Source organism: Salvelinus alpinus, chromosome 2, assembly GCF_045679555.1.
Source record: "Salvelinus alpinus chromosome 2, SLU_Salpinus.1, whole genome shotgun sequence".
Lineage (NCBI taxonomy): Eukaryota > Metazoa > Chordata > Actinopteri > Salmoniformes > Salmonidae > Salvelinus > Salvelinus alpinus.
In genome coordinates this window covers 33,294,566-33,316,708 of record NC_092087.1, presented here as the reverse complement: position 1 = coordinate 33,316,708, position 22,143 = coordinate 33,294,566, and the positions used below count along the sequence as shown (strand labels likewise).

Here is a 22,143-nt window from a genome sequence, read left to right as displayed (position 1 = left end):
AGTTCGGAGCAGGGCTCAATGTGGGCAGGAGGTAGTTACTGCGGATTCCCCAGACAGACAGACAGTACCTCTGACTGCACTGTGCAGTTCTGAGCAGGGCTCAATGTGGGCGGGAGGTAGTTACTGCGGATTCCCCAGACAGACAGTACCTCTGACTGCACTGTGCAGTTCTGAGCAGGGCTCAATGTGGGCGGGAGGTAGTTACTGCGGATTCCCCAGACAGACAGTACCTCTGACTGCACTGTGCAGTTCTGAGCAGGGCTCATTGTGGGTGGAGTCAATCGTTTGACCCCGCCCACTTTTTTGTGCATCTGAGGTTTGACAGTCATACACTGAATAAAAAAAACACACATTTGCGTAAGACATGTTGAATACAAACGTATTTAATTTTTGAAGATCGTAAGAAATATTATATAAAGTGATACCGGCAGATGTGTTGTAACACTGTTTGCTTCTTACTATATTTGAGACAAGCTACTGATATTGTTGCAGTGAACTATTATGTCATGTACTGTTAAAATTGTGTTGATAAATGTTATAACTTTGTAATTATATTATTTCATTGAGCATATATACAGTTACTACCTATCCTGATTTATACTGCTATTTATTTTCCTCATGAGAATGGAGACAGACTATACCATATAGACATACTGACAAGCTGAATGTGCTCTGTACATTAAGTTATACCAGCTCCAGTAAAGAGATCAGAGACTCGGGTGACTTCTACTACATCTGTACTAAACAACATAACACAATTCATAATTGAAACAATTAACACAGCAGACAAAAACAAGGTTTGACCACTCTTCAAATGGCTTCACTCCTGCTCAACATTTTCTTGTTGTCAACTGCCTCCACATAGAACATCTCATAATCTCTAACTGGAACGAGAACATGAATGGTTCCTTGAGGAGAATATTTTCCTCTTCATCCAGGCCATCATACAACCGTAGTTCTTTAAGAGTTGTAATACGGTCTTCCCCGTCCATCCCAATTACACTTGGGAGGGAAACGGTGCCTTTAAATGTTTGGCGTTCGCACCACCTTGCTGCCTCTAGGCTGTCCCTGAGAAGAACATCTGTTTGGCGTTCGCACCACCTTGCTGCCTCTAGGCTGTCCCTGAGAAGAACATCTGTTTGGCGTTCGCACCACCTTGCTGCCTCTAGGCTGTCCCTGAGAAGAACATCTGCTTGGCGTTCGCACCACCTTGCTGCCTCTAGGCTGTCCCTGAGAAGAACATCTGTTTGGCGTTCGCACCACCTTGCTGCCTCTAGGCTGTCCCTGAGAAGAACATCTGTTTGGCGTTCGCACCACCTTGCTGCCTCTAGGCTGTCCCTGAGAAGAACATCTGTTTGGCGTTCGCACCACCTTGCTGCCTCTAGGCTGTCCCTGAGAAGAACATCTGTTTGGCGTTCGCACCACCTTGCTGCCTCTAGGCTGTCCCTGAGAAGAACATCTGTTTGGCGTTCGCACCACCTTGCTGCCTCTAGGCTGTCCCTGAGAAGAACATCTGTTTGGCGTTCGCACCACCTTGCTGCCTCTAGGCTGTCCCTGAGAAGAACATCTGTTTGGCGTTCGCACCACCTTGCTGCCTCTAGGCTGTCCCTGAGAAGAACATCTGCTTCCTTGAAGAAAAAGGAAGAATAAATATTAAGAGTAGTGCCTCATTGGGTGATCAAGTCAAATTACACCCCACTTTCACAATACCACCATGCAAACAAAAGCCACTATTACTAAAGGGGTTTTCAGTGATATCTATAACTACTCAACAAGTCATCACAACTAGTATATCTTGCCATGCATTAAGCCTTCAGCTTTACACACAGTAGACTACATACCCAGTTCACAGCTCCCAGTTCGCCATGCATTTTGTTTTCAGTATCGTCTAGAATGAAAACAGATTGTGGTCATTAAGTAATGTAAGGGAACCTCTAGGGATGTGTGTAAAAGAGTGCACCTTACTTTAGCTAATAGCCTAGACAGTACCTGTTCCTGCAGAGCTGGATGCTGATGAAACATGCTGTGACTTCTTAGGGGGGGACATCTTCTACATCCTGAAATATATTGGGGGGGTTAAGTTTTTAAACACTGGTTTAAGACTATACCACTCATCATATGAGAGGGGGGGATTAAATCTTTAAACACTGGTTTAAGACTATACCACTCATCATATGAGAGGGGGGGATTAAATCTTTAAACACTGGTTTAAGACTATACCACTCATCATATGAGAGGGGGGATTAAGTCTTTAAACATTGGTTTAAGACTATACCACTCATCATATGAGAGGGGGGATTAAGTCTTTAAACATTGGTTTAAGACTATACCACTCATCATATGAGAGGGGGGATTAAGTCTTTAAACATTGGTTTAAGACTATACCACTCATCATATGACACCTCCTACCTGTAGTGTGTTTTGTTTTCGCAGCCTTTTTTGATCTTTCAACCTCTTCTTCACACCTTAGTGAGTGAATGACATACATTACATACATTCAATATGAAAATATATCCAGGTCAGTCTGGCTACAGTGAAACAAGTGATTTTAAGAATGCAAATGAAAAGTTATTATAATGTTCAAGACTTACGGCATGGGAAAGTTCTGCAGGACAACTAAGCACCACCATCGCCTAACGTGCTGCATGTTTTCCTTTGAAAAAGAAAATCCCACAATCGGATGAGGATCCCAAAAAACATTATATCCATTAGTGATGAGAATTTCATAATTTATACATACCTCAGGGAAATCACACTGAGCTTCCATTGCAATGTATAGAGCGTACTGTAAGTTAAGAAATAATAGGTTGTTAAGTTTGATAGTTATGATAACAACAATAATGATCATAGTAAATAATAATAATAATACCACCCCCCCCCAGGAATATATTTCAGGATGTAGAAGACATCCCCCAGGAATATATTTCAGGATGTAGAAGACATCCCCCCAGGAATATATTTCAGGATGTAGAAGACATCCCCCCAGGAATATATTTCAGGATGTAGAAGACATCCCCCCAGGAATATATTTCAGGATGTAGAAGACATCCCCCCCAGGAATATATTTCAGGATGTAGAAGACACCCCCCCAGGAATATATTTCAGAATTTAGAAGACATCCCCCCCAGGAATATATTTCAGGATGTAGAAGACATCCCCCCCAGGAATATATTTCAGGATGTAGAAGACATCCCCCCCAGGAATATATTTCAGGATGTAGAAGACATCCCCCCCAGGAATATATTTCAGGATGTATAAGACATCCCTCCCAGGAATATATTTCAGGATGTATAAGACATCCCCCCCAGGAATATATTTCAGGATGTAGAAGACATCCCCCCCCAAAAAAATATATTTCAGGATGTATAAGACATCCCCCCCAGGAATATATTTCAGGATGTAGAAGACATCCACCACAGGAATATATTTCAGGATGTAGAAGACATCCCCCCCAGGAATATATTTCAGGATGTAGAAGACATCCCCCCCAGGAATATATTTCAGGATGTATAAGACATCCCTCCCAGGAATATATTTCAGGATGTATAAGACATCCCCCCCAGGAATATATTTCAGGATGTATAAGACATCCACCCCAGGAATATATTTCAGGATGTAGAAGACACCCCCCCCAGGAATATATTTCAGGATGTATAAGACATCCCCCCCAGGAATATATTTCAGGATGTAGAAGACATCCACCCCAGGAATATATTTCAGGATGTAGAAGACATCCCCCCCAGGAATATATTTCAGGATGTAGAAGACATCCCCCCCAGGAATATATTTCAGGATGTAGAAGACATCCCCCCAGGAATATATTTCAGGATGTAGAAGACAATCCCCCCCCCCCAGGAATATATTTCAGAATGTAGAAGACCCCTCCCTCAAGAAGTCACAGGATGTCCCATCAGCGTACAGCTCTGCAGGAGTTTGATGTGTGAATTGTGTAAAAACTGTAGGAAATAGGTCCCAAAAAGTGTCAAGAATAATAAACAAGAAAAAGTACGAGCAATAACAATAGTGTGCTTTGCATGCTGCAAGCACATAAATAATAATACCTTTTCATATGTTATAACAGAAAATAGGACTAATATAATATACTGAATAGCATCTTACCATCAAAACAAACACCCCACAGTTGTTTGAGAAACCTTGCTTTGGTAGTGTCATGTTTTGTCATTGATTATCATGTCTTGTCCCTGTGCTTCCCTTCTATTCGTTTCCCTCTGCTGGTCTTATTAGGTTCTTTCCCTTTTTCTATCCCTCTCTCTCCCCCTCCCTCTCTCCCTCTCTCGCTCTCTCTCTCTCTATCGTTCCGTTCCTGCTCCCAGCTGTTCCTCATTCTCCTAACTACCTCATTTACTCTTTCACACCTGTCCCCTATTTTGCCCTCTGATTAGAGTCCCTATTTCTCCCTCTGTTTTCCGCTTCTGTCCTTGTCGGATCCTTATTTGATGTTTGCTGTTCTGTGTCCTTGTTCCGCCCTGTCGTGTTTTTGCCTTCTTCAGATGCTGCGTGTGAGCAGGTGTCTATGTCAGCTACGGCCTGTGCCTTCCCGAAGCGACCTGCAGTCTGTGGTCGCGTCTCCAGTCGTTCCTCTCTACTGACGAGAGGATTTCAGTTTTCCTGTTTTGGATTTACCTAAGATAATATCCAGGAGTATCGTTTTTTGTTTAAGACTGGAATAAAGACTCTGTTTCTATTAAGTCGCTTTTGGGTCCTCATTCACCAGCATAACAGGTAGGCCCTGTTGTGTGAACTGTCACGATCGACAAAGGGAGAGAAAGCGGACCAAGGCGCAGCGTGTGAAAAATACATCTTCTCTTTATTTAGAAGATGAACCAACGAAGCAAAACAACAAATCGATGACCGTGAAGCTATAACCGACTAAATGCAAAACATGCAATCTTGACACAGACCTAGACCTAGACACAGACTTAGACAATGACCCAACAAAAACATGATGCCTATGGCTGCCTAAAATATGGCTCCCAATCAGAGACAAATGAAAGACATCTGTCTCTGATTGAGAACCACTCAGGCAACCATAGACATACCTAGAAACCCTCACTAAACCATAGACATACCTAGACATATTCACTCAACACAAAACCACACACAAAACCCAACACCCCCTTTACCATATAATCACCCAAAACACAAACATACCCCATGTCACACCCTGACCTAACTAAAATAATAAAGAAAACCAAGAATACTAAGGCCAGGGCGTGACAGTACCCCCCCCAAAAGGTGCGGACTCCGGCCGCAACACCTGACACAGAAAGGGAGGATCCGGGGTGGGCCTTAATATGGCGGCGGCTCGGGTGCAGGACGTGGCCAACACTCCACCATAGTCGATTTCCGCTTCGGTGTCTCTGGTAGATCCTGGCTGAATGGCGGATTCAGCCGATCCTGGCTGGCGGGCGACTCTGGCTGCTCCTGGCTGGCGGGCGACTCGGGCTGCTCCTGGCTGGCGGGCGACTCGGGCTGCTCCTGGCTGGCGGGCGACTCGGGCTGCTCCTGGCTGGCGGGCGACTCGGGCTGCTCCTGGCTGGCGGGCGACTCGGGCTGCTCCTGGCTGGCGGGCGACTCGGGCTGCTCCTGGCTGGCGGGCGACTCGGGCTGCTCCTGGCTGGCGGGCGACTCGGGCTGCTCCTGGCTGGCGGGCGACTCGGGCTGCTCCTGGCTGGCGGGCGACTCGGGCTGCTCCTGGCTGGCGGGCGACTCGGGCTGCTCCTGGCTGGCGGGCGACTCGGGCTGCTCCTGGCGACTCGGGCTGCTCCTGGCGACTCGGGCTGCTCCTGGCGACTCGGGCTGCTCCTGGCGACTCGGGCTGCTCCTGGCGACTCGGGCTGCTCCTGGCGACTCGGGCTGCTCCTGGCGACTCGGGCTGCTCCTGGCGACTCGGGCTGCTCCTGGCTGGCGGGCGACTCGGGCTGCTCCTGGCTGGCGGGCGACTCGGGCTGCTCCTGGCTGGCGGGCGACTCGGGCTGCTCCTGGCTGGCGGGCGACTCGGGCTGCTCCTGGCTGGCGGGCGACTCGGGCTGCTCATGGCTGGCGGGCGACTCGGGCTGCTCATGGCTGGCGGGCGACTCGGGCTGCTCATGGCTGGCGGGCGACTCGGGCTGGTCATGGCTGGCGGGCGGCTCGGGCTGGTCATGGCTGGCGGGCGGCTCGGGCTGGTCATGGCTGGCGGGCGGCTCTGGCTGGTCATGGCTGGCGGGCGGCTCGGGCTGGTCATGGCTGGCGGGCGGCTCTGGCTGGTCATGGCTGGCGGGCGGCTCTGGCTGGTCATGGCTGGCTGACGGCTCGGGACAGACGGGCGGCTCAGACGGCGCTGGGCAGACGGGCGGCTCAGACGGCGCTGGGCAGACGGACGGCTCAGACGGCGCTGGGCAGACGGGCGGCTCAGACGGCGCTGGGCAGACGGGCGGCTCAGACGGCGCTGGGCAGACGGGCGGCTCAGACGGCGCTGGGCAGACGGGCGGCTCAGACGGCGCTGGGCAGACGGACGGCTCAGACGGCGCTGGGCAGACGGACGGCTCAGACGGCGCTGGGCAGACGGACGGCTCAGACGGCGCTGGGCAGACGGACGGCTCAGACGGCGCTGGGCAGACGGACGGCTCAGACGGCGCTGGGCAGACGGACGGCTCAGACGGCGCTGGGCAGACGGACGGCTCAGACGGCGCTGGGCAGACGGACGGCTCAGACGGCGCTGGGCAGACGGACGGCTCAGACGGCGCTGGGTAGACGGACGGCTCAGACGGCGCTGGGCAGACGGGCATCTCTGACGGCGCTTGGCAGACGGGCGGCTCTGACGGCTCGGGGCAGACTGGCAGCTCTGACGGCTCGGGGCAGACTGGCCGCTCTGACGGCTCTGACGGCTCGGGACAGACTGGCAGCTCTGACGGCTCGGGGCAGACTGGCAGCTCTGACGGCTCGAGGCAGACTGGCAGCTCTGACGACTCGGGGCAGACTGGCAGCTCTGGCCGGCTGAGACGCACTATAGGCCTGGTGCGTGATGCCGGAACTGGAGGTACCGGGCTGGGGACACGCACCTGAAGGCTAGTGCGGGGAGATGAAACAGGGCATACTGGACCCTGGATAAGCACATTAGGCCTAGTGCGTGGTGCCGGCACTGGTGGTACCGGGCTGGGAACACGCCTCTCAAGGCTAGTGCGGGGAGAAGGAACAGGGCATACTGGACCCTGGAGACGCACCTTAGACCTAGTGCGTGGTGCCGGAACTGGTGGCACCGGGCTGGAGACACGCATCCCCGGGCCAGTGCGGGGAGCAGCAACAGGATGCACAGGACTCTGGAGACGCACAGGAGGCCTGGTGCATGGTACTGTCAATCCCAGACGGTTAGCACGCAACTCAGGACGAGCATGGAGAACTGACTCAGGTAACATCACCTCCCGCACACGCTCTGTCGGGTGGATGTCGTGCCTCACGCACCAACACAGCAGCTCCCTCTTTTCACTCTCCTCCAAACTCCTCAATAAATCCTTAACAGTCTCTGTATCAATCCCATTGTTCACCTCCAATATCCGAACAACTGGCTCTGGTTCCCTCCTTTCACGCTGCTTGGTCCTGAATGGTTGGGTCATTCTGTCACGATCGACAAAGGGAGAGAAAGCGGACCAAGGCGCAGCGTGTGAAAAATACATCTTCTCTTTATTTAGAAGATGAACCAACGAAGCAAAACAACAAATCGATGACCGTGAAGCTATAACCGACTAAATGCAAAACATGCAATCTTGACACAGACCTAGACCTAGACACAGACTTAGACAATGACCCAACAAAAACATGATGCCTATGGCTGCCTAAAATATGGCTCCCAATCAGAGACAAATGAAAGACATCTGTCTCTGATTGAGAACCACTCAGGCAACCATAGACATACCTAGAAACCCTCACTAAACCATAGACATACCTAGACATATTCACTCAACACAAAACCACACACAAAACCCAACACCCCCTTTACCATATAATCACCCAAAACACAAACATACCCCATGTCACACCCTGACCTAACTAAAATAATAAAGAAAACCAAGAATACTAAGGCCAGGGCGTGACATGAACAAGGTTAAATTTTCAATAAAGGAATGACAATCAAATGTTACAGTTCAGTGGAATAATTTAAAGGAATATCTAACCTGAACATCCTCCACACCAAAAGTCCTCCAAGGTCCAGGGGACAAGATCAGAGCAATATTTCTGTGAACACAGTGTATGTGAAAGTAAAGAAAAAGTACAATTCAACAGCTTTTTATACTCTACCATGCATAACAGTTTTGAACACAGTTGGAACTGAATTAGCCCAAGTATTTTTCACAACATGTATGGGTGTTGCTAGACCAGAAAATGTATTTTCGACTGCAAACACACCATTTCTCACATAAATGCACTCACATGCCAAAAATCTTTCCTCGGACACCGTTTCAAAGCAATGTGTATGCTTTCACTCACATGCCAAAAATCTTTCCTCGGACACCGTTTCAAAGCAATGTGTATGCTTTCACTCACATGCCAAAAATCTTTCCTTGGACACAGTTTCAAAGCAATCAAATCAAATCAAATATATTTATATAGCCCTTCTTACATCAGCTAATATCTCAAAGTGCTGTACAGAAACCCAGCCTAAAACCCCAAACAGCAAGCAATGCAGGTGTAGAAGCACGATGGCTAGGAAAAACTCCCTAGAAAGGCCAAAACCTAGGAAGAAACCTAGAGAGGAACCAGGCTATGAGGGGTGGGCAGTCCTCTTCTGGCTGTGCCGGGTGGAGATTATAACAGAACATGGCTAAGATGTTCAAATGTTCATAAATAATAATAATCACAGCAGTTGTCGAGGGTGCAACAAGTCAGCACCTCAGGAGTAAATGTCAGTTGACTTTTCATAGCCGATCATTAAGAGTATCTCTACCGCTCCTGCTGTCTCTAGAGAGTTGAAAACAGCAGGTCTGGAACAGGTAGCACGTCCGTTGAACAGGTCAGGGTTCCATAGCCGCAGGCAGAACAGTTGAAACTGGAGCAGCAGCACGGCCAGGTGGACTGGGGACAGCAAGGAGTCATCATGCCAGGTAGTCCAGAAGCATGGTCCTAGGGTTCATGTCCTCCGAGAGAGAGAAAGAAAGAAAGAGAAAGAGAAAATTAGAGAGAGCATACTTAAATTCACACAGGATACCGGATAAGACAGGAGAAGCACTCCAGATATAACAGACTGACCCCCAACACATAAACTACTGCAGCATAAATACTGGAGAATGAGACAGGAGGGGTCAGGAGACACTGTGGCCCCATCCGATGATACCCCCAGACAGGGCCAAACAGGCAGGATATAACCCCACACACTTTGCCAAAGCACAGCCCCCACACCACTAGAGGGATATCTTCAACCACCAACTTACCATCCTGAGACAAGGCCGAGTATAGCCCACAAAGATCTCCGCCACGGCACAACCCAAGGGGGGGCGCCAACCCAGACAGGAAGATCACGTCAGTGACTCAACCCACTCAAGTAACGCACCACTCCTAGGGACGGCATGGAAGAGCACCACTAAGCCAGTGACTCAGCCCTTGTAATAGGGTTAGAGGCAGAGAATCCCAGTGGAGGGGAACCGGCCAGGCAGAGACAGCAAGGGCGGTTCGTTGCTCCAGAGCCTTTCCGTTCACCTTCACACTCCTGGGCCAGACTACACTCAATCATATGACCTACTGAAGAGATGAGTCTTCAGTAAAGACTTAAAGGTTGAGACCGAGTCTGCGTCTCTCACATGGGTAGGCAGACCATTCCATAAAAATGGAGCTCTATAGGAGAAAGCCCTGCTTCCAGCTGTTTGCTTAGAAATTCTAGGGATAATTAGGAGGCCTGCGTCTTGTGACCGTAGCATACGTGTAGGTATGTACGGCAGGACCAAATCGGAAAGATAGGTAGGAGCAAGCCCATGTAATGCTTTGTAGGTTAGCAGTAAAACCTTGAAATCAAAAAGCTCTCTAAAGTCAGGGCGTGACAGTACCCCCCCAAAGTTGCGGACTCCGGCCGCAAAACCTAAACCTATAGGGGAGGGTCTGGGTGGGCATCTATCCGCGGCGGCGGCTCAGGTGTGGGACGCAGACCCCGCTCCACCGCTGGCTCACCTCACTTTGGTGGCACCTCTGGTGCGGGGACCCTCGCCGCCGACCCCGGACTGGGGACCCTCGTTGCGGGCCCCGGACTGGGCACCCTCGTTGCGGGCCCCGGACTGAGCACCCTCGTTGCGGGCCCCGAACTAGGCACCCTCGTTGCGGGGGCCGGACTGGGCACCCTCGTAGCGGGCCCCGGACTGGGGACCCTCGTTGGGAGCTCCGGACTGGAGGGCGCCTCTGGAAGCTCCGGACTGAAGGGCGCCTCTGGAAGCTCCGGACTGAAGGGCGCCTCTGGAAGCTCCGGACTGAAGGGCGCCTCTGGAAGCTCCGGACTGAAGGGCGCCTCTGGAAGCTCCGGACTGAAGGGCGCCTCTGGAAGCTCCGGACTGGAGGGCGCCTCTGGAAGCTCCGGACTGGAGGGCGCCTCTGGAAGCTCCGAGCTGAAGGGCGCCTCTGGAAGCTCCGGACTGAAGGGCGCCTCTGGAAGCTCCGGACTGGAGGGCGCCTCTGGAAGCTCCGGACTGGAGGGCGCCTCTGGAAGCTCCGGACTGGAGGGCGCCTCCGGAAGCTCCGGACTGAAGGGCGCCTCCGGAAGCTCCTGACTGAAGGGCGCCTCCGGAAGCTCCGGACTGAAGGGCGCCTCCGGAAGCTCCGGACTGAAGGGCGCCTCCGGAAGCTCCGGACTGAAGGGCGCCTCTGGAAGCTCCGGACTGAAGGGCGCCTCTGGAAGCTCCGGACTGAAGGGCGCCTCTGGAAGCTCCGGACTGAAGGGCGCCTCTGGAAGCTCCGGACTGAAGGGCGCCTCTGGAAGCTCCGGACGGAAGGGCGTCGCTGGAGGGTCCAGACTGGAGGGCGTCGCTGGAGGGTCCGGATTGGAAGAAGACTCTGGAGGGTCCGGATTGGAGGAAGACTCTGGAGGGAGGAGACGCAGAGACAGCCTGGTGCGTGGGGCTGCCACAGGGCCCACCAGGCTGGGGAGACCTACAGGAGGCCTGGTGCGTAGAGGAGGCACCGGATGGACCGGGCTGTGGGGGAGCACTGGAGCCCTGGTGCGCAGCCTTGGCACCACTCCTCCAGGCTGAATGCCCACTTTAGCCCGGCCCCTCCAGAGTGCAGGCACAGGCACAGGTCGAACCGAACAGATGCAGAGCCTCGGTCTGACGCCATTAAAAGGTAATTTACCAACTTCACAAGTGCAGTCTCAGTGCTATGATGGGGTCTAAAACCAGACTGAAGCATTTCGTATACATTGTTTTGTCTTCAGGAAAGCAGTGAGTTGCTGCACAACAGCTTTTTCAATTTTTTTTGAGAGGAATGGAAGATTCGATATAGGCCGATAGTTTTTTATATTTTCTGGGTCAAGGTTTGGCTTTTTCAAGAGAGGCTTTATTACTGCCACTTTTAGTGAGTTTGGTACACATCCGGTGAATAGAGAGCCGTTTATTATGTTCAACATAGGAGGGCCAAGCACAGGAAGCAGCTCTTTCAGTAGTTTAGTTGGAATAGGGTCCAGTATGCAGCTTGAAGGTTTAGAGCCCATGATTATTTTCATCGTTGTGTCAAGAGATATAGTACTAAAACACTTGAGTGTCTCTCTTGATCCTAGGTCCTGGCAGAGTTGTGCAGACTCAGGACAACTGAGCTTTGGAGGAATAGGCAGATTTAAAGAGGAGTCCTTAATTTGCTTTCTAATGATCATGATCTTTTCCTCAAAGAAGTTGATGAATTTATTACTGCTGAAGTGAAAGCCATCCTCTCTTGGGGAATGCTGCTTTTTAGTTAGCTTTGCGACAGTATCAAAAAAATATTCAGGATTGGTCTTATTTTCCTCAATTAAGTTGGAAAAATAGGATGATCGAGCAGCAGTGAGGGCTCTTCGATACTGCACGGTACTGTCTTTCCAAGCTAGTCGGAAGACTTCCAGTTTGGTGTGGCTGATTTTTGTCCTCTGACGTCTTTGGGTAGGCAGAGGGAGTCTGGAAGGGCATCAAGGAATCTTTGTGTTGTCTGAGAATTTATAGCACGACTTTTGATGCTCCTTGGTTGGGGTCTGAGCAGATTATTTGTTGCGATTACAAACGTAATAAAATGGTGGTCCGATAGTCCAGGATTATGAGGAAAAACATTTAGATCCACAACATTTATTCCATGGGACAAAACTAGGTCCAGAGTATGACTGTGACAGTGAGTAGGTCCAGAGACATGTTGGACAAAACCCACTGAGTCGATGATGTCTCCGAAAGCCTTTTGGAGTGGGTCTATGGACTTTTCCATGTGAATATTAAAATCACCAAAAATTTGAATATTATCTGCTATGACTACAAGGTCCGATAGGAATTCAGGGAACTCATTGAGGAACGCTGTATATGGCCCAGGAGGCCTGTAAACAGTAGCTATAAAAAGTGATTGAGTAGGCTGCATAGATATCATGACTAGAAGCTCAGAAGACGAAAACGTTTTTTTTTTTTTTGTAAATTGAAATTTGCTATCGTAAATGTTAGCAACACCTCCGCCTTTGCGGGATGTACGGAGGATATGGTCACTAGTGTAACCAGGAGGTGAGGCCTCATTTAACACAGTAAATTCATCAGGCTTAAGCCATGTTTCAGTCAGGCCAATCACATCAAGATTATGATCAGTGATTAGTTAATTGACTATAACTGCCTTTGAAGTGAGGGATCTAACATTAAGTAGCCCTATTTTGAGATGTGAGGTATCACAATCTCTTTCAATAATGGCAGGAATGGAGGAGGTCTTTATTCTAGTGAGATTGCTAAGGCGAACACCGCCATGTTTAGTTTTGCCCAACCTAGGTCGAGGCACAGACACGGTCTCAATGGGGACAGCTGAGCTGACTACACTGATTGTGCTAGTGGCAGACTCCACTAAGCTGGCAGGCTGGCTAACAGCCTGCTGCCTGGCCTGCACCCTATTTCATTGTGGAGCTAGAGGAGTTAGAGCCCTGTCTATGTTGGTAGATAAGATGAGAGCACTCCTCCAGCTAGGATGGAGTCCGTCACTCCTCAACAGGCCAGGCTTGGTCCTGTTTGTGGGTGAGTCCCAGAAAGAGGGCCAATTATCTACAAATTCTATCTGTTGGGAGGGGCAGAAAACAGTTTTCAACCAGCGATTGAGTTGTGAGACTCTGCTGTAGAGCTCATCACTCCCCCTAACTGGGAGGGGGCCAGAGACAATTACTCGATGCCGACACATCTTTCTAGCTGATTTACAGGCTGAAGCTATGTTGCGCTTGGTGACCTCTGACTGTTTCATCCTAACATCGTTGGTGCCGACGTGGATAACAATATCTCTATACTCTCTACACTCGCCAGTTTTAGCTTTAGCCAGCACCATCTTCAGATTAGCCTTAACGTCGGTATCCCTGCCCCCTAGTAAACAGTGTATGATCGCTGGATGATTCGTTGATTCGAATCATGATTCGCAATGTGTATGCTTTCTTCGTAAATGTGTTTTGAAGTTTTTCTTATTTAACTTCAGTTTGCAGTGTGGACAAGTTAAAATGACTTTTCTTGACTTGCCATGTAAACTCAGGAGAAAAATAAACATCCTCTCACTGTCAACTGCGTCAAAATCAAAAGTAAAAGTCAGTTTCTGGTGTGGCCACCAGCTGCATTAGGTACTGTAGTGCATCTCCTCCTCATGGACTGCACCAGATTTGCCAGTTCTTGCTGTGAGATGTTACCCCACTCTTCCACCAAGGCACCTGCAAGTTCCCGGACATTTCTGGGGGGAATGGCCCTAGCCCTCACCCTCCGATCCAACAGGTCCCAGACGTGCTCAATGGGATTGAGATCCGGGCTCTTCGCTGGCCATGGCAGAACACTGACATTCCTGTCTTGCAGGAAATCAAGCAAAGAACGAGCAGTATGGCTGGTGGCATTGTCATGCTGGAGGGCCATGTCAGGATGAGCCAGCAGGAAGGGTACCACATGAGGGAGGAGGATGTCTTCTCTGTAACACACAACATTGAGATTGCCTGCAGTGACAACAAGCTCAGTCCGATGATGCTGTGACACACCGCCCCAGACCATGACGGACTCCAAATCGATCCCGCTCCAGAGTACAGGTCTTGGCGTAACGCTCATTCCTTCGACGATAAACGTGAATCTGACCATCACCCCTGGAGAGACAAAACCGCGACTCGTCCGTGAAGAGCACTTTTTGCCAGTCCTGTCTGGTCCCGTGACGGTGGGTTTGTGCCCATAGACGACATTGTTGCCGGTGATGTCTGGTGAGGACCTGCCTTACAACAGGCCTACAGGCCAGCCTCTCTCAGCCTATTGCGGACAGTCTGAGCACTGATGGAGGGATTGTGCGTTCCTGGTATAACTCGGGCAGTTGTTGTTGCCATCCTGTACCTGTCCTGCAGGTGTGATGTTCGGATGTACCGATGATGTGCAGGTGTTGTTACACATGGTCTGCCACTGTGAGGATGATCAGCTGTCCGTCCTGTAGCGCTGTCTTAGGCGTCTCACAGTACAGACATTACAATTTATTGCCCTGGCCACATTTGCAGTCCTCATGCCTCCTTGCAGCATGCCTAAGGCACGTTCAAGAAGATGAGCAGGGACCCTGGGTATCTTTCTTTTGGTGTTTTTCAGAGTCAGTAGAAAGGCCTCTTTAGTGTCCTAAGTTTTCATAACTGTGACCTTAATTGCCTACCGTCTGTAAGCTGTTAGTGTCTTAACGACCGGTGCATGTTTATTTATTGTTTATGGTTCATTGAACAAGCATTGGAAACAGTGTTTAAACCGTTTACATCTGTGAAGTTATTTGGATTTTTAAGTTTTAAGTTTTTAAGTTTCTTTTTTTGCTGAATTTATGTTGGGACCAGGTGATTTCATTATTGTATATACTATGTGTAGGCTGTGTAGACTCGCTACGTGTAACTAAGGGAATGGCATCAACGATACACATTTAGAGCCAGCCAAACACAACAAGGCAGACATGGAAGAAACAGTAGAAAATCAACGATCAAATCGATTACATAACTGTTGTCACGGCCCCTCCTCTGCATTGCAGGGGCGGTTCCTCCTGCAGGCAGGGGAGGGTCGTTAGTGATTGGAGCCACCTGGGCTCAGGGTATGAAACTGCTTCACTAATTACTTCTCTCTCTCTCTCTGCTCCTCCAGGTATGATCCTGTTTTGTTTGTTCCTTTGTAGTTTTGCATAGTTTTCACTCAGTCATATTCACACACACAGATTCACGCATCCATGGACTTTACATACACCTTACATTATGATACTTCCACACCTCATTCCTTTTTCTTTGTTTAAAGTTAATAGTTTTGTTTAGAATAAAGAACCTTTTTAATTGGCCTATACCTGTTGTTCGTGTCCCCTCATTTTTGTCACAGGCTATGAGCCGGCCTGTGACACTGTACATGTAAATCGAGGCTTATTGCTCAAGTAGGCAAATTTGAGCCATTAGCATTCAAATGTGTGCTAATTAACGCTATGCTAATATCGGTGCGGTAGTTGGTCATGTAAAAATATACCACTGCATTGGTATAACATGAATATTACAAAATACATTATGCATAATGACAGTCTCACTTACTTCCCATGGTTTATATTTTTATCCATGTAGGTTAGGTTCGATTAAGATTCGATTTCATTGACGTTGATACCTTCGACGTTTACCTCAACTTGGGTGACCTTGAAGGAGACGGGAAGGGTTCTGGTTAAACGCATTTGACCCTGCCCACATTGAGCCCGGCCCCGAACTGCACACTGCAGTCAGGGGCTTCTCCAGACAGAACCGTGTTAATGGGGGACGCTACAGTACATTTCCCACTATGCATTACTTCTCCTGTGTAAATGAATGATCAGCATGGGGTAGAGTTGTTAATGTATTGCCACTTGTGTAAGATTGTGGGTGAAAATAATTTCCTATTGAAAACACTGGTACAGACCAAGATCTTACAGAGATACCTTATTATTCAGTGACACTTCAATACAGTCGTGGCCAAAAGTTGAGAATGACACAAATAATAATTTTCAAGTCTTCTGCATCAGTTTGTATGATGGCAATTTGCATATACTCCAGAATGGTATGAAGAGTGATCAGATTAATTGTAAAGGCCCTCTTTGTCATGCAAATTAACTGAATCCCCCCAAAAAAATTCTACTGCATTTCAGCCCTGCCACAAAAAGACCATCTGACATCATGTCAGTGATTCTCTCGTTAACACAGGTGTGAGTGTTGACGAGGACAGGGCTGGAGATCACTCTGTCATGCTGATTGAATTTGAATAACAGACTGTAAGCTTCAAAAGGAGGGTGGTGCTTTGAATCATTTTTCTTCCTCTGTCAATCATGGTTAACTGCAAGGAAACACATGCCACTTCTCTCCAGGGAAAAACATCCGGGACAGACTGATATTCTGAAAAAGGTACAGGGATTGTACTGCTGAAGACTGGGGGTAAAGTCATTTTCTCTGATGAATCCCCTTTTCGATTGTTTGGGGCATCCGGAAAAAGGCTTGTCCGGAGAAGACAAGGTGAGCTCTACCATCAGTCCTGTGTCATGCCAACAGTAAAGCATCCTGAGACCATTCATGTGTGGGGTTGATTCTCAGCCAAGGGAGTGGGCTCACTCACAATTTTGCCTAAGAACACAGCCATGAATAAAGAATGGTACCAACACATCCTCCGAGAGCAACTTCTCCCAACCATCCAAGAACAGTTTGGTGACGAACAATGTCTTTTCCAGCATGATGGAGCACCTTGCCATAAGGAAAAAGTGATAACTAAGTGGCTCGGGGAACAAAACATCGATATTTGGGGTCCATGGCCAGGAAACTCCCCAGACCTTAATCGCATTGAGATCTTGTGGTCAATCCTCAAGAGGCGGGTGGACAAACAAAAACGCACAAATTCTGACAAACTCCAAGCATTGATTATGCAAGAATGGTCTGCCATCAGTCAGGATGTGGCCCAGAAGTTAATTGACAGCATGCCAGGGCGGATTGCAGAGGTCTTGAAAAAGAAGGGTCAGCAATGAAAATATTGACTCTGCATCAACTTCATGTAATTGTCAATAAAAGCCTTTGACACTTATGAAATACTTGTAATTATACTTCAGTATTCCATAGTAACATCTGATAAAAATATTTAAAGACACTGAAGCAGCAAACTTTGTGAAAATGTATATTTGTGTCATTCTCAAAACTTTTGGCCATGACTAGTGTAATAATTTCATAAAAATATTGTATAAAATGTCTTAAAGCAAAAATATACAGAAATAATATGACAATATTATATATAAATAATATAATATATTATCTGATAATAATACATTATTGCTTTAGAAAGGGGCACAAGACAGGGATGTCTTCTCTCCCCACTCCTGTTTTCACTGGCAATTGAATCTCTTGCAGAAAGAATTAGATAGGACCCAAACGTAACAGGTATCAGTATTGGTAAACTTAAATATAAACTCAACTTTTTTGCAGATGATCTCAATGCATATGATCAATTTTTTTAAATCATATTACTCCAGTGCTAGCCTCCCTACACTGGCTTCCTGTTAAGGCAAGGGATGATTTCAAGGTTTTACTGTTAACCTACAAAGCGTTACATGGGCTTGCTCCTACGTATCTTTCCGAGTTGGTCCTGCCGTACATACCTACACGTACGCTACGGTCACAAGACGCAGGCCTCCTAATTGTCCCTAGAATTTCTAAGCAAACAGCTGGAGGCAGGGCTTTCTCCTATAGATCTCCATTTTTATGGAATGTTTGCCTACCCATGTGAGAGACGCAGACTCGGTCTCAACCTTTAAGTCTTTACTGAAGACTCATCTCTTCAGTGGGTCATATGATTGAGTGTAGTTTGGCCCAGGAGTGTGAAGGTGAACGGAAAGGCTCTGGAGCAACGAACCGCCCTTGCTGTCTCTGCCTGGCCGGTTCCCCTCTCTCCACTGGGATTTTCTGCCTCTAACCCTATTACAGGGGCTGAGTCACTGGCTTACTGGTGCTCTTTCATGCCATCCCTAGGAAGGGTGCGTCACTTGAGTGGGTTGAGTCACTGACGTGATCTTCCTGTCTGGGTTGGCGTCCCCCCTTGGTTTGTGCCGTGGCGGAGATCTTTGTGGGCTATACTCGGCCTTGTCTCAGGATGGTAAGTTGGTGGTTGAAGTTATCCCTCTAGTGGTGTGGGGGCTGTGCTTTGGCAAAGTGGGTGGGGTTATATCCTTCCTGTTTGGCCCTGTCCGGGGGTATTATCGGATGGGGCCACAGTGTCTCCTGACCCCTCCTGTCTCAGTTTCCAGTATTTATGCTGCAGTAGTTTATGTGTCGGGGGGCTAGGGTCAGTTTGTTATATCTGGAGTACTTCTCCTGTCTTATCCGGTGTCCTGTGTGAATTTAAGTATGCTCTCTCTAAATCTCTCTCTCTCTTTCTTTCTCTCTCTCGGAGGACCTGAGCCCTAGGACCATGCGTCAGGACTACCTGGCAGATGACTCCTTGCTGTCCCCAGTCCACCTGGCCGTGCTGCTGCTCCAGTTTCAACTGTTCTGCCTGCGGCTATGGAACCCTGACCTGTTCACCGTACGTGCTACTTGTCCCAGACCTGCTGTTTTCAACTCTCTAGAGACCGCAGGAGCGGTAGAGATACTCTTAATGATCGGCTAGGAAAAGCCAACTGACATTTACTCCTGAGGTGCTGACTTGCTGCACCCTCGTCACCAAGCGCAACTACTGTGATTATTATTATTTGACCATGCTGGTGGACTGGGGACAGCAAGGAGTCATCCTGCCAGGTAGTCCTGAGGCATGGTCCTAGGGTTTTATTGGCATGGGAAACATGTTTACATGTCCAGTATAATGACAGATATTTTTTTACAGTGCATGTCTATTCTGAACGGGTCTAGTTGTCCTCGGACTCGTCCGGAACTGGTCTCTATATTTTTTTACATGAATTTATGCATATCGGGTCCGGGTGGGAAAGCACCAGGTCCATTTCGGACTCGTCCGAGTTTTTGGACTCATAAAGGCCTCGAGTGAAGCTTCTGCCACATTCTTCGCAACATACTGTTTCAGGTTTCCCTTGTTGTGGAAGCACTTGCCACAATCATTGCACTAGTTCAGTTTCTTCTTGTACTTCTTGTACTATACACACAGACAAACGAATGAATCCGTAGTTGGGAGAGGCACAAAATTAGCGACCAACAAACCTGCTTTATGTAACTTTATATTGGGTTTGAAAACCAAGTCCAGTAGCCTTTGTAGACATTTGCTCTCCTTTTTCGAACTGGAAATGTATTCCTCATACTCTGTTTATTGTTTTCTCCAGTGCTTCAAATATCTAAACAACCACCACTATTAAACGAGTGAAATAGATAATAAACTAAAGTGAAATAAACAATGAACAGTAAACATTACACTCAGAAAAGTTCCAAAGGAATAGCGACATTTCAACTCTCATTTTATGGCTATTTACAGTGTTGTAACGATGTGCAGATAGTAGCCAATGCAGCCATATATTTATTGTGACACTTCACAAAGATACAATCAGACTACATTAGTCTCTTTGATTCAGTGGAGTGGAGTTCAAATAATAATCATCGTCAAAATAATGATCTTGTGCGAATATAATCTTACTGGAAATAGCCGTTGAGATTCTCTCCATCTACTTATAATATAGCAGGTGACTGCGAAAAGGCAGGTGTTTTCATAACTTTCATTACCACATGGTAAGATAAATCCAGTATTGTACTATACTATTCTTACTACGGAAAACATCAATGTACACTGTTATTGAAATGTAAATAATTTGGAGTAAATCAATACATTTAGCTACAAGTGATTTGTGATTAGCATGTCACGCATTACGTTATACGCAACGTGCCCCTGCACTTTTGACCAGAAACCCCCTAGCGCGAACCTGCCAACGCCCGCGCAGAGACACAGAGAGGAAACGGTACGGAAAATCACTTTTTCATCAATAATTTTTTCCCGAAGAGTGTTTAAAAACTATGTTATTACTAGCATGTCACTATCAACGTATGTATCTGGTTGTTTACTTCATTGGAGATAAAATGCTTCATTTAGTCAATCTCATTCAACAACAGCATCCGCTTGCCAGCCAGTCTACTGCAAACTAACGTTACTAGCTAGCAGCAGAGGAAGCTGATAGCAAACTAGGTCAACGGTAATAATTCATTTTCATTTAAATATTATATCTAAATGAGCTAACCGGTATGACAGGGTTCATATGAAAACAAATAACGTTATTATGAATTTCTTCATCCTTGACCGATAGCACTGTTGCTAACTGTTAAACTTGGATAACTAAGTAGCTCGAATGGCGATGGTTGCTCACTGCTGAAAACTGCCAGGGAGAGAAACGTTACTGAGAAAGCCGGGAAGGAAAACTAAACGATGGTAGTCAGAACACAGAATGTTTAATTATTTCAAGACAACGTAGTTTGTAAATGTAACGTTAATATTGGAGACACCTAGGGGTGTTTTTATTTAGCAAATTATTGTGATTGTCGAGCATTTCCCTATCAATGTGTGTTAGAATTGTCATCAGACAGATTAGGCCATCGACTAGTACGACCCGTAACGTATTTAGCTCGTACCTTATTAGATGGTTAGCTGTACATCGGGGTGGTATATTGTTATCACCAAGCTACCAGGACATTATTCATCATTTACCCAGCTAAGAAGTTCAGGTTGACATTCGTCCAATGTTTTGATGATGCTGCATTCCTGTGAAGTCCGGATGTTGAATCCGCACTAAAATTGATTGCATAGTTAAATAATCCAATAATGTTGGATGTTGCAATAAAACAGACGGCGACTGACCTTCCATGCTAATTACCCAGACCAATTCTAATCAAGGTAGTTGGACTTGAGATCCATGCCATAGGAAAGTGTGTGTGGTAGTTGTCTTGTGTAGAGCTGATTTCCCCTATTACACAGTGCCCTATATAGTCAGTGCTGATAGAAAAGGGATCCAACTGAACATTATTGACTTTCTGTAGTACATTGATTTCATTTGCTTGGTGTACCAGACAGTACAGTGGTGTGCAGCAATAGTAATTTGGCTGTCTTTACTAACATGGACCTTTTGATTGAAGGGTTGGTTAGCAGTATGTGAGTATGTGTTTGTCTACTAGGCAGTAGGAAGGAAACAGGGAGGCTGTGAATGATCACTAAAGCCTTTCAGGGTGAGTAAATCCGGTGTAATACCAGACACCACCTTGCAGATAGAGCTGGTTTTGGTAGCCTATTACTGCACAGCATTTAACTGTAAGCCCAGACGAGGACGTCCCTGAAAACAATTGTACAACTACATTCTGTGTCCCCTGCTCTCTACATTTAACATTTGTCATTTAACAGACACTCTTACACAGAGCAACTTACAGTAGTGAGTGCATACATTTGAATACTTTTTTTGTACTGTAGAAGTGCCATAGATATGAAAATACATATTGGTTTGCTAGGAAGGATAGCCTAATTTCACATTTCTACTGAATTTCTTGCATATTTTTTATTACAGTGAACCCTTGCAAATACAAAGGAGTGGGATGGAGAATCTTCTCTTTAGACATTCTTGGAATAGCTGAACACCCGCTAGTATTAGTTCAACATTAGATGTGTGTGTGTGGCGATGGAGACACTTTACGGTTGTAGTAATGACTTCATCAGCCTTTATCCACTCATTTGTGTTTGTAGGCCAGACAGCACTCTGAAGCAAGTTCGGCCAGGTCAGTGAAATAAGCTTATAGATAAACAGACAGAATCAGTATTGACAGTCAGACAGATTCAGTGTGGTGCGAGTCCACAGGTGAAAAGTCCACATTGCTTGGTGTTGGTTGGCAACGATTGGAGTTTCCTTTTAACAGTACATTTTATTGAAGATAATTTCCTGTAGGCCTATATCAAATGATGAACAGAAGTGTGTGTGTGGAAAGCTGGGATCAGGATACGATCCTATGCTCTCACGAGTCTACGTGCACCAAAG

General features: G+C 47.4%; 2 protein-coding genes across 8 annotated transcripts in view; one reads left to right on the top strand and one right to left on the bottom strand.

Moving 5' to 3' along the window:
• Window positions 1–367: 367 nt before the first annotated feature.
• On the bottom strand, window positions 368–21,087 carry LOC139559004 (uncharacterized). 3 transcript variants are annotated; one of them, XM_071374595.1, is made up of 8 exons: window positions 20,982–21,087; window positions 8,175–8,235; window positions 2,741–2,785; window positions 2,592–2,653; window positions 2,410–2,465; window positions 1,990–2,057; window positions 1,842–1,888; window positions 368–1,628 (listed from the first exon to the last, which is right to left on the bottom strand). In XM_071374595.1, exons 6-8 carry the CDS (start codon window positions 2,045–2,047, stop codon window positions 831–833), a joined length of 903 nt encoding a protein of 300 aa, XP_071230696.1. In that variant the 5' UTR covers window positions 2,048–2,057; window positions 2,410–2,465; window positions 2,592–2,653; window positions 2,741–2,785; window positions 8,175–8,235; window positions 20,982–21,087; the 3' UTR covers window positions 368–830. The 3 variants fall into 3 exon arrangements, with proteins under 3 accessions (XP_071230696.1, XP_071230714.1, XP_071230704.1); XM_071374613.1 differs by lacking the exon at window positions 2,410–2,465; XM_071374603.1 differs by lacking the exon at window positions 8,175–8,235 and having other exon boundaries at window positions 20,982–21,075.
• Window positions 20,010–22,143, top strand: part of LOC139559013 (cell division control protein 42 homolog) — a 47,710-nt gene continuing 45,576 nt past the window's right edge. For 4 of the 5 annotated variants that reach the window (XM_071374628.1, XM_071374647.1, XM_071374653.1 and 1 more), the window contains exon 1: window positions 20,010–20,091. The gene's annotated coding sequence lies outside the window, so the exon portion shown is untranslated. Of the gene's footprint in view, window positions 20,092–20,178; window positions 20,323–22,143 lie in introns of those variants that run through there. The other variant, XM_071374638.1, reaches the window with a different exon arrangement.

What these genes read in the sequence shown, in the direction of transcription:
- LOC139559004 (XM_071374595.1), bottom strand. Translation starts at nt 2,047, where the DNA reads ATGTCCCCCCCTAAGAAGTCACAGCATGTTTCATCAGCATCCAGCTCT. An exon ending in ATCCAGCTCTGCAGGAACAG is followed by an intron (nt 1,889 to 1,989) that starts GTACTGTCTAGG and finishes TTTTCATTCTAG; the next exon opens with ACGATACTGAAAACAAAATG. An exon ending in AACTGGGAGCTGTGAACTGG is followed by an intron (nt 1,629 to 1,841) that starts GTATGTAGTCTA and finishes TTTTTCTTCAAG; the next exon opens with GAAGCAGATGTTCTTCTCAG.